The 12,965-nt window shown below is 31.2% G+C and overlaps 1 protein-coding gene across 1 annotated transcript in view; it reads right to left on the bottom strand.

Moving 5' to 3' along the window:
• Positions 1 to 357: 357 nt before the first annotated feature.
• GPR180 (G protein-coupled receptor 180) overlaps positions 358 to 12,965 on the bottom strand; it is a 33,378-nt gene continuing 20,770 nt past the window's right edge. Inside the window, exons 4-9 of the mRNA XM_074299358.1 lie at positions 9,374 to 9,554; positions 9,196 to 9,245; positions 5,599 to 5,756; positions 3,812 to 4,003; positions 2,130 to 2,207; positions 358 to 842 (exon numbers count right to left, since the gene is read on the bottom strand). Coding sequence (XP_074155459.1) covers positions 684 to 842; positions 2,130 to 2,207; positions 3,812 to 4,003; positions 5,599 to 5,756; positions 9,196 to 9,245; positions 9,374 to 9,554 — 818 coding nt within the window. The 3' untranslated portion in view covers positions 358 to 683. The remainder of the gene's footprint in view (positions 843 to 2,129; positions 2,208 to 3,811; positions 4,004 to 5,598; positions 5,757 to 9,195; positions 9,246 to 9,373; positions 9,555 to 12,965) is intronic.

Here is a 12,965-nt window from a genome sequence, read left to right as displayed (position 1 = left end):
ATCCATATAATTTTTAAAGTTTTATTTTTTACATAACTGTCCCTTGCTACTCAAGTTGAAACCTGAACTAGAGTCAATAGTGGTAGAAAAAAAATGAGGTTTTCCCCTACCCACAAATAAAAGTTTACCAAATTTAGATGTGAACACCTTACATTCATTTCCTGAAGTAATTTCAATTTTCAAGCCCTTTACAATTCTTAAACGTAAACTACATCTTCCTTAAAGCTTAAAAAGAGAAGCAATCTCAGTATATTACACTGATTTCATAACTGGGCTATTTGAGACATGTTTGAGCAAGTAATCACTTAACTGATTACTTTTTATAAGGCTGTCAAACCTGAGTCAGCTATATTGATACAAGATGAGGAAGTATATTTATTGAAAATATCTAGCCAAAATATTACACAGTTCCTTTTCTCCTTTGTTTCCATGTGGATAAAACTGCTCACCACAGAAGAATAACCCTTTTTAAAGTTCATACTTTATACATATACATATTTCATAACATTTCTTTTATTGGCTTTCTTCAGTTTTGGTACGGTTCAGATGCCAGGACTATAACATGCTCAAGTTTTTCTGTTCATTTTTTCCCACAGAACATTTGAATAAAAATATGAAACATCAATGTATTTGGATCCTTATTGCACTTTGTTAAATGAATGTACTCTTTCTTTAACCAAGTATTAAAAATGAGGCCGACTTTTGTGTCCAGATGATATAGTCAATGGTAGTGTTACTGAAGAAAGTGAAGAAACTTCCCAGTATAGACTATGAGAGAGAAAAAGTCTGTAGAGGATAACCATGGAAACAGATTGGCAGATGATAACACCAATTGTAACAGCCTAAAAGAGAGAAAGTGAATGCTTTTAATATGTAAAAATCATTATTCTACATGAAGAAATACAGAGATTATATTCAATTTATTATATGCCTATATATTTATTATTTTTAAAATATTACTTCTTTCCTGAATGTCAGCAGACTATTTTAAGATAGAAAAATATAAAAGGAAAATACCATTAAATGTTCACAACTGTAATTGTCCGCATGTAAAAACCCTCTAGCAGTGAGTTTGTAGATGGCAAAGTGAGACACAAAAGAATAATTTTCTAGACCAACTTCCCTCCCAAGGAAGCAAGTTGTACAGAGGGAAGAAGTTTCTAAAAGTAATGAGAAAAATTGGGTTCCAGGCTAATATAGCAATAGGAATAAAACATCTCCCCCACCCCCCGCCAACCTTGAAAGTGCTCTAAAAGCCCTTTCAAATCCTCAAGTCACTTCTCTATTTTTGTAGAGTACCTTTCTCCCTATTTTACCTTTTGTAAAATACCTCAGGCTCAGAAAACATTTGTGCATTCAAGCACATACTGCATTGCTTGTAAAGAGCTGCTGGCAGCACTCCACTTTGGAATGATGGAGTTATTCACCTAAGAAGGTAGGTATCGACACAAATCAAAATATGGCATACTTGAGCGTGGCAGCCTCCTCACTCCAGTTCCCAGCATGTTAAAGCAACAAGATAGATTCCTGTAAATCCACCTTGATTTCTGCTGTTGTTTACCAAATGAATAAAGCATATCATGAATTTTAAAAAATTAATCTCCGGTCAAAGACAACATTGTACTGTGGTTTTCCTAATTAATTTGATTCTGTAAAACATTATTTTGGAATTGGCTAACCAGTTTAAAAAATCCTAACAAAAGCAACATGAAGCAATGACTACATTTTCACCAAAGGCAAATTTAAAGAAAATCTCTAAATCTCTAAAAGATAAGATCTGGTGTTAAGGTGCAAACATTGATTCCATTCTTGTTTAGGATAGTCTACTTAAAAACTGTTTTGCCTAGTTTTTGATTTTGTAATAAAGACTAAGGAAAAAAAATACTTTTCTTCTAGAGAACTTTGTTCTAAAGCTCTAATTTGCACATAGGTTTTAAGCAAAAAGACTCACTGCTTCAATATAACTTGAATTTTACAGAGACCTTCTTTCCCTTGCATGTAGATTTAATTTCTGAATAGAAACAATTTTGGCCTTCTCATAATTACTTAACCAAATATATATGTATATATATTCACACATATGTATGTGTTTTTATAAATAATAGTTTTTAACCTTTTATACTACCCACCTTCTGTCTTTGGTAATCACTAAAAATAACAGAAATGGTTGCCAGACCTGGGTGACATAAAAACCATAAGATACAGCCCTGAAACAAAAGGGTAAAACATTAAATAAGTATGGTTATGCTCATACTCTGAAATAAAGCTACAATAAGACTACAGTACCATAGTACAAGTTTGATTAAAATCACTTCCACTTGTCTTCAAAGTAGAACTGTATAAAGTACTGATTTTGCTACTGTCATATTAATACTAGCTTTTTGTCTTACCAGGCTGATTATATTTTTACAGCATTTAGAAACTCATGCTATGTGTACTACAAGTCCTTATCCTGATGCACTAATAAAGAACTTTTACATATCTATCAAGTTATAGGCTTACACTATATTTATCATACATATCAAATTATCTTTTCTCTCCTGAAATTCAAAAACTGATTAGTAGATGACAGGTTTTAAAAATTAAACCTTGTATTATTGTACTTTGAATCAAATTGGCTTCAGGATCATATTAGGAACAGAAGTAGAAAGGCAAAAGAGAACTGTGAATATAATTTCACTATTCTCTTCTTTGCCTTTAAATAATAATGCAGAAAGACCCTGTCAGATACAAGATCATGGGATTTAGAGTTAGAAAGGACTTAGAAGTAATTTCATGTGGTCTTCTCATTTCATAAATAAACAAACCCAAAATAGTTAAGTGCCTTGCCCAAGGTGGTAAGAGTTGTAAAGTGAGGTCTCAAATTCAATACTTTTCCCCATTATGCCATATCTTCTCCATCTTTCCACAATGCTATCTGGATATGTAAGTATTTAGAGGTGAGACAGACCAAGTAGGATGTAGAACGTATCTCAATCACTGGTTGTGTCTGATTTTGTAGAAAGATGGTCCCTTCCCCAACTTCTACCTCTGATAATATTACAAAAGTCTGTACCCTTCAGTTGTAGTTAATATGTGCCTTTTAATGAAGGACTGGGGACTGGACTTGTAGGAAGGAACATTGATAAGAAAACTCTTTCTAATCAATACAGATCATTCTCTATTCTGATAGTTATAAAATTAGCTAGAGAATGGTATCAAACATAAAGCCCATTGGTTGCATGCAGCCCACAACATTTTTTGAATCAAGCCTGTCAGATAAAAACATAGTTTGGAAATATTTTTAAAAATAAATAAAAAATATAAGAAAACACAGATAATATTACATTTTAAAACTAAGTCAATAGGAGGCCTAAAAAGATCCTTATGTATGATTTAGTAGTTTCTGTTTCTATCTGAATTTGAGATCCCTGTCTTTGAGCACTAAGAAGTTCAGTAACTAGTACATGGTCACACAGTCAGTATATGTCAGGTATAAGTCTAAATAAATTCAGGTCTTCCTAGCTTTATTCATGACATGACATTTTGGGCTACCTCTTCTGAGGAGTCCAAACTGCTTTATTATTTATTCTTATAACAATACTGCATAATAGCAGAGGGTATTTATAATATCCATTATAAATTAAATAATCCTTCCATTTACAAATAAAATATATTTATGGGTCATTGATACTGAATGATGATTATAGGATGAACTAATGATACTAATAACTTCCCAAATGGATAGTTTACACATATGCACCATTTATCCTTATGAAAAAAGTCTGAAGAAAACATAATAAAAAAGTAATTTCTCACACTGAATACTTACTTTGGCAAATGTGATATAGAACTCCCTTTTAAGTGTACTTCTTTCCACTGTGATGATCTGGTAAAGACCACAGCCTATAGATAATGCTAGGCAAACTCTTAAAATAATTAGAAGTATTCCTGCTAAGTTATGCTGTGCATGATAGCTGTGGTGGTTGGTATCTTCAAATTGTTCCCAAAGCAGCAAAATACTCTGTAAAAGTTAGCAATCTTAGATTTTAGGAAATATTATTTAGAAAATATTATATTTATGTGCTATATCTATTTAAAGAATTTTCCTCAAATGCTTCTCTAAAAACCAATGAAGATGTTACATAGTCAAGCAAATCACAAAGGCTGTCACTTGGTAAAGTATAAGCTGTTTAAGCATAGTTGTTTATTCAATGATACACTGCTATTCTTTAAATATGACCAAAAAAACCCCTTCATCTTTCCTTTAAAACTCATTCACTGCTGTAATATTCCTTACCAGGATTGGTTGATTTTCCAATTCTACTACCTTGAGGATAATCTCTAACATGTCACTATTCTTTTAAAAAGAAATCTATTTATTAAAGGCTTATCTATCCTATCATATCCTAAGATCTTTGGATGCAGATCGGTATATTTATTTATATCCTCTAAACTTTACTATGTACACTCTAAATCTTCAGTACTACTTTGGATTTAATATTTGCCTGGGATTGCTATCAGAATCACTAATTTCTACAAACAGTCCATCATTCCTCTTATTGCCAAAGTTCTTCATCAAATGCTGAATGCCATTCACCTAAACTGCTATAATATATTTTACAAAAATCCTAGCCATTAATTTCCCCTTCAGTCAATACCATTTTTAAGTATCATTTTTGAGGCTTTCTCAACATACAAACTTGAGAATGCTATCTATCACCTTATTAATGTTCCTACAATATTCTTGAGTTTCATAGAGCTTAAATGTATACATATCACTGTTTTGGTCACCTAAACTCCCTTTCCATTCCCTATATAAAAGACTTCCTTCTCAGGTTAAAGCCTTTGTGCAAGTCATTCTCCATTGCTAGAAGAGACTGCTTCAGCCCAATCATATAAAAAATGCTTTTCATAACAAACAACTACTTTAATACTCTTCACATCACTTTTACACATTTTAGCTCACTCTCACTTTATAAACCTAAATTGATATATAATCAATGTATATATTTATATCAATAGAATATCTAAGTATCATGTTCACCTTATTAAATTGGGGGTCTTTGACAAGCAATATATACTATTTAAGTTCTCATAGAATTTTGTAGTGACACATACTCTATGAATGCTCAATATGCAATTTGTCTATAGTGATGTGTTAAAATTAACTAGATCAAAGAGTTTGGGATCAAATTCCTTTATATTCAATCTTTTCTTCTTTTTAAAAGATAATAAGAATTCTATGAAGAAAAAGAGCCAAAGGGAAAATTAAAATTTGATCTAATTATTAGTGAATCTATCTTGTACACTAGTTGTTTTCTAGGATCAAAATATTACAACTGCTAGAAATTTTGTCCTTTTTCACTTATTTTAAGTTTATTTTTCCCATTAATATTTATTTCTTGTCATAATAAAATTGTTTCCTGTCTAATAATGAGTATATATTTACAAGGGATAAGTCTTAGATGCTTTTATTCAATTCTGTACATGTAACAAAAAGTCCTTATGACTGTCTACTCATAATTTTGAAATCAGAATATATTCAAAACTGATATTTCTCAAATTTAATTCTACCCTCTAAACAAAGCAAAGCAAATCAGATTAAATAGCACAGACCTGTATTATGACAATGATTACAGCTATGCCAGTAGATGCTGGAGTAGAATCCCACTGGAGGGGTCTGCTTTGATACTTCTTCATTCTTCCTATTGTCCAACCCATGCATAAGCTCAGTAATAAGTAGAGCATCTGGATCTGGGAGGCTATGTCACAAACTGATCAAAGATGAAAACAACAAAAATCGATAGTCATTCTTCTTCATACAAAGTATTCCTTTCTTCTAAGAAAACAGCAAACAAAAGAGATAAGTGAATAGAAAACCAGTCTGTGAATTAAAATGACACTCTAGAATTATACCTTTCATTTAGAATTTAATACAACATATAGACAGTTTAGATAAATATGAAAATGGAGCCAGTGTTGTTTATTTAGCCCACAAACTTATTAGCTTTTATTAGTTACTGTTTCATGAATCATCATCACTATGCAATAGCCAATTCTTTTTTAAGATACATTTCAACCCATAAAAATCTCAGAGCCCAAGAACTAATTCATAGTGCAATGACTTGCACATATTAGGCATTAAGTAAATAGTTAACAAATTTCAGTTGAAAAGGATGTTAGACATCATCTAGTATAATCCTGTACTTCATAAATATAGAAACTGAGGACCAGAATTGATAAAGGTCCCACATTCATCAATGGTAGAACTTGTAGTTTAATTCCCTATTAATATACTTTCCTAGACCATGTTAAGTCAGTATTAATTTGTTTTAAATCCAAGTATCTGTAGTACAAATTTTATACCAAAGAAATAAAAAAAAAACGTAATGAGAAATCTGATTACAGAGGTAATGCTTTTAATGAATCTATAAGATGGTTTAGGTCTTTATCTTTATTCTTTGAGTAAATATTTTGTTGAAAAGGAGTATCAGTATTAAACTTCTAGAAAAATCTACCTTAAATCTAATTATGAATAATTGTGTGGTATAGCAGAAACAACACTGGACTTGGGAACAAGTCCTGGTTCTTCTATTTACTGCCTGTCTGAGCCTGAGAAAGTTACTTCCTCCATCTGAGACTATTTCCTCATCTGTAAAATGGGGGGTAATAATACTTGTACTATCTCTTATGTTATTGTAAACTATAAAACAGCTTATTCAAATGCAAGCTACAATGACTTGTAAGTTTTTATACGTGTTTCTTAATTCAGTTCTTAACACATAATTTGTTATTTATTTCATTGAAATCGTTGCAATGTTGCGATTATTAATCAGAGAAAGCCATATTTTGTTACTTTAACCTAACTACAGTATTTAGAGTACCTTCTAACACAAAGTGTTAATATAAGAAATATGGTAACATACATGATTATTATATGACTTGCTATCTGGGGATTATATATGTATGTATAGAGTCACAGTTTCAAGTTCTGAAGAAAAATGAATGCCCATTGCCCTAGTGTGATGCGCCATCAGGTGGCCATCATTTAAAATTGCAAGTTGACATAAACAAAACAGTAATAGAATCAAGCAAAACCAAAAAACCCTGAAACTATTTTAAGTTTATGAAATTGCTGTTTCACCAATTATTTTTCTGCAAGCTAAAAAATATAGAACTATATTATGTACTAATGAAGTTTTATTTGGTCCAAACTAAAATTTATCACAATTTAACAATTTACAATCTTCTCTACATTTTTGAAAGCTACCAAATAGCTCATCTGAAGCTATTTTTTAAAGTGATATAAGGTTAACTGTATAATAATGTTTATTTATGTTCAAAGAACATTAGCCAAATATAACTAATAACGATCTGGCCTATTGGATCAAATAATTTGATAATTTGCTATCAACTCAGACAGTCATAATTTTAATGGGCTATTTTACCCTTATGCTTATATTTTCATTTTAAGTTATGCCAAACTCAGTTTTATTAAATGACTGATATTTTCAAGTGATATACAAATATTTGTATATTATATACAGTTAAATGTAGTTGCTAAGAGTTAAACTTAACTTGTTATTTAGTTACTATTTCATCATTTGGTTGTTAATTATCCTATATTAATAAGGCAGATGGATAACACAGTAGATAAAGTGGTAGGCTTAGAAACTAGAAGACCTGAGTTCAAAAGTGACCTTAGATACTTACTACCAGGGTGATCTTTAGTAAATCATTTAATCTGTTTGCCTCAGTTTTCCCAAAATGGCTCTAAATTAATAGCAACTACCTCCAAAGCTGCTATAAAGTTCAAATGAAATAATAATATTAAGCATTTAGCACAGTATCTAGCACACAAGTATAAGCTATATAAATGCTAGTTATTATTATTACCATAATCATCATCATGTTTATTATCATCTAACTGCAAAAAATACTGAACAAATCTCTATAACCAATTTGATTTTCCAAATTATTTCCTTATGTATTTGAAAATTATGTTTAAAACAAAATAACAATGCTTGGTTCATCTTAAAGGGAGTGAATTACCACTAATTATAGGTATAACAAACTGTATGGATGAGAGTTCATAATATGGGTATCAAAAAAAATCCATTTTCTCCAGAATTTTAGATACTTCACTAATTCAACCCTAACAGATATGTAACAATTGTATTACCACTTAAATTTTTCTTTCTTTTCTTGATCACCTTGGGCAGAGATACAAACGAAGTGCTTGGAAATCATATGATATAACAGAAAGGACACTAGCACTGCTAGTAAGAAACTAGTAGTTCAAATCACGTATTTCTTATTAACCAGTCATATGACTTTGGGCAAATAACTTAAATTCACTATATGTAAGTTTCCTTACATATGACAGGCATGGACTAGATGACCTCCAACTGACAAACTTATGATTCTATCTATAAAAGACAAAAGTTGATAACATGGAAGAGGTGGAGAACCAAGGGATCTATTAACACTCCACTAATTGGATGAGTCCATTGATAAAAAGTTGATACAGATGGACTACAAGAGTTCATTCATGTCTTGCTTGTGAATACAAGTAAAATTCAGGCTATTAAAAAAAAATCTTAGATAACAGGATTTCAGAGTAGATTCATGGACCAGTATAAGTAACAAGTCAAATGACAACCTACTTGATAGTGAAATATGGGGCAGACAGAAATAATGAATGCTATATACCTGATAAATAGATTCATTATTTAAATGAGTTTGAAAGTAGATTCTATAAGATTTGTCCTCATATTTTTTATTCTCAATTTTGAAATGGCATGTACTTAAGCCAAGCTGAACTTTTCCAATTTAATTAGGTAATCCAAAAATAAAAAGCAAGAAAAATGAGATTAAATACAGACCCATATGATCATGATAATTACTGTATCTGTTAATCACTATCATATAGACTGATTACTCTCTGAAATTTTTCCATTGGTCCAGACATGGCAAAAATTTAGGTGATCAATAAAGAAACTGGTTCTCATAAGAACAAGTTATTGAATTATAGGTACAGGCTTTGGCTACTGAAGAAAACAGACCTAATTGGTCCAAATACTTTGGATGAATTAATGCTGAAGTGTAATCAACTGAACTTACTGACATTAGACAAATAAAACATAATCACAACCAAAAATAATTACAAAAACTAATGATTATGCTTAAAATAACATTTAAAAAGATACTTACATTCTGCCAAACTTCCCATAAAAGGGACCCCTATTCCATCTTTGGCGTAACTAAGAAATGGAAACAAATAGTGTTAGTGTAAACTAAAAACTTCTAAAACAAAATTCATATTCAAAATAACCATAATTTGGAAGATTAAATTAACTTTAATGAGTGAGTCTCAATGGTAGCATGGTACCTGGAGAAATGCAGGTAATTAGCTAAAGCTGAACCAGCTTGCAAGAGTAATGCAGTTGTTAAGACCTTTAAAACCATGTGCATGGGCCCTCCTTTCTTAATAGCCTGCCACAGCGATTGAGCATAAATGCAGGCAGCCACAAAGTATACCAGGACTAGGAGAAAAAAGAATTCATGTAACCCTGGAAGAGAAGAAAAAATGTTTTGCATCAATTGAAAAATAAAAGGAATATTTCTAAGTCTTACTAAAATTCCTGTGACAAAACATTTCTAGAAAAATTTTAAAATCTGAATCACACTTGGTATTTCAAAGCAAAGTGGACTCACATATAATTGTTTGCTTTTGGCCATGAACTGAAAAAGTTATTTTAAAAAACCAGTGTTATGATTTTAGGACAAAATTTCAACCATAAAAAAGCAAGTCATGCTATAATCTTCTCTCTCTTAATTTAAGCAGTTATAAATACAATCCCCTCCATTACAGTTAAGCTATAAAGACAAATGTTAGTGGTTCTAAGAGTCTCACCAACAGAATTCATGTTTTGACACTTTTCAAAAAAAAAAAAAATGAAAACAATGTCTTTAATTAGGCATTCCATTTGCATTATATATTTATATTCCTTTCTCTAAAACTTGGTTTTTTTTTTATATTTAAGTAAAAGCTAAGAATTTTTTTTAGAAACATTTTTTTAAATGGCCCAAAAACTAATTATCTCAGCTAATTAAGAAATGTTTGATGGTGGAAAATTTTTAAACCACAGTTTTGGTGGTAAAGCTAGCTAACTATATCTTATATTCATAGAGCCAATTCCCTAACTAAAGATTCTGGTTAATATCTGAATCTCATGAACATATGGTTCTAGTCAACTCTTGTTTTTTATATTACTAGGCTTCCTGGGTAAATAGGAGCTAAGAAAAGATAAGGATTATAAGGAGAAGTAAGGAAGATGATCCTTTCATATATATATACTAATTCTCAATGGCCCCCCTCTTATTGTTTTAAGTTAAAAAAAAAAAAAAAACAAGGATTAAGCAATTTTCACAAGTTGTTGTTTTTTTTGTAATCAGATTTTTTTTTATGAATTAAAAAAAGAAATACAGAATAATAAATGAATGGCTACTGTTATTGCAAGCCTTATTTAAATTAAATGGTGTGCTAAATACTTTTCTATATTTTACAGTAGCAGGAAAATAATTTTGAGAAGTTTTAAATTTAAGATTGAAAATCATGTGATCAAATTGAAAAGTTAATACTTTTTTTTTTAGAGATAATTGTATAATCACTTCTACCATAAACATTCTTATTAAAGAAAATGAAAAAAAAAAACCCAATAGTTTATGAAAAACATACAAAATCATCTACATGAATAATCAGGATGGGATATATTCAATAATTGGTCCAATCTTAATTGTTTGATGAAAGCAAGGAATAATATGAAAATGAAAAAAAAAAAACACCAATAAATATTTTAGCCACTGGGTGTCCCACTTACTCCATATAAAATGAATTCTAGGCTACAGTCCATTCGGGTACCCATGTTACAAAACTTCAAGGACCTGATTTTATCAATATGATTACAACAGTCATAGCTATAACTCCCATTTTGCCTGAGCCAACATTCATGAATTCCTGTGGCTAAAGTAATTCATCACTTGGAAGGTATCCTAGTAATATGTCTCTATGTTTGGCTAGGCTAGATAGCAGACATACTGATATATCATTGATTCCATGCTCAAAAACTTTTACAGGACCTATCACAATTTGCACTCTCTCAGGATCATTTCCAAATCTTGATGAAGATTTCAGTAAAGGATTGTTAAAAAATCTAGATGAAAATCTTTTTAGACTTAGTTCAAAATTGTGATTTCATCAGTACAGGGAACTCTTGGCATGGACACCTCTTCTATCACTGCATATCAGCAACTTGTCTGTAACTTCTAGTCTTAAGGAGCTGCCTGCAGCAATGAGATATTAAGTGATTTGCCCACAGTCACAAAGCTAATATGTGTTAAGTGTAAGGACTTAAGCCAGATCTTCCTGCCTCTACTGCCATACCACCCCACTATATTTAGACATGAATAAATAAGGAAACTACAGGTGGAAACATATATTCCCGCCCCCATTAGAGAAATATAGCAATACTGGTATATTTAAAGAAGCAAAGTTACCACCTGCGAAGTGTTACTTCGCATAAGGAAATTCAGATAGATGCTAGGAAGGCTACACATTTCACTATAACAAGTGCAGAAAACAGGGGTAACATAACTAAAGTCAACCATGTCATTTAAATTATGTTATTCTATGCTTATAAAGTTTTTGCTTTCATTCTCTGGCCAATGATTTTATATGGATAGAGGAACTCCCATTGTGGAATTTCTTTCTACCTTTCATTCCCCTGCCATTAACTCTAAGCCATGCTTCCCATGCTGCCACATGTGTAGTCCTCCACTCCCTTCATTCCTTACAGATCCTCTTTATTTGTTGTCACAATATGTGTCACCTACTATTCATACCACTTTTCCTTTATGTGTTATCCTTCCCCATCAGAACACAATTTCTTTGAGAGCAAATATTGTTTTGCTAGCTTGTATTTATATCCCAAGTGTTTAGTTCAGTGCCTGGCATAGCAAGCTTAAAATGAATGTTTTATTTATCTATCTATGAACAGGGGTGTGTGTGTGTGTGTGTGTGTGTGTGTGTGTGTGTACACAAAATAAATTCAAGATAAATGTTTTTCCCCCGTTTAGGAGAGAAAGTACAAGAAGCTGGAAGATGAGGCCTAAGAAGGAGTTCATAGAGAAGGAATAAGTATAGTCTTGTTACTACTGAAAGGTTAAATTGCTAATCCAAGGTCACAGAATGGTCTATGTTGAAAGCTAGACTTGAACTAGGTTTTCCTGATCCCAAGGACAGCCCCATTATCCACTATATCAAGCTGATCTAATTTCTTTTAACTCTTTAATATTAGTGAATTAAAACTCTTTCCTTTATCTAGAATCTTTCTAAAAAGGAGAAAATAGGCAAATTTTTTAAGTCACAAAGGAAAAGTTCCTTAGTATTTATCAAGTAACATGAGAAAAAGACTTTTGAAAATGAAATTCTTATACCCAGCAAGATGTTTTGGGATTCTTTGGTATGAATGGCACTTCCAGTTCCTAAGATAATAATCAGCAGAGGAAATTATTTCACTGAGACAGCAATGCATAAAATGAATTGGACTGAAGGCATTTGTGCAACCATGAGTAGCATTTTGCTCAGAGAATGCAATTTCACTGAAGTTTGCATAAATCATTCTTGCCTTGATTGCCTACAAGATAGTTTAAATGTATACTCCTTGTTTTGAATTCACTGTTCTTTTAAATAAATACAGCTCTAATGGGAAAACAAAAACAAAAACAAAAAACTTTTCACTTATTTTTCAACCACCAATTTTAATTTTATTCAGCTTCTTACCTTTAATCAGAAAGAAACAATAATACATGTTTATTAATTCTGAAAACTAAGTTTACTTTTAAAAGATATCACTAAAGAGTAAAACTTATGTAAACTCAAAAGAAAGAAAAAACATTTTAAGGGTAGCATGAAACAGATG

Source organism: Sminthopsis crassicaudata, chromosome 3, assembly GCF_048593235.1.
Source record: "Sminthopsis crassicaudata isolate SCR6 chromosome 3, ASM4859323v1, whole genome shotgun sequence".
In the NCBI taxonomy this organism is placed as follows: domain Eukaryota; kingdom Metazoa; phylum Chordata; class Mammalia; order Dasyuromorphia; family Dasyuridae; genus Sminthopsis; species Sminthopsis crassicaudata.
This window is presented reverse-complemented; position numbering and strand designations above follow the sequence as displayed.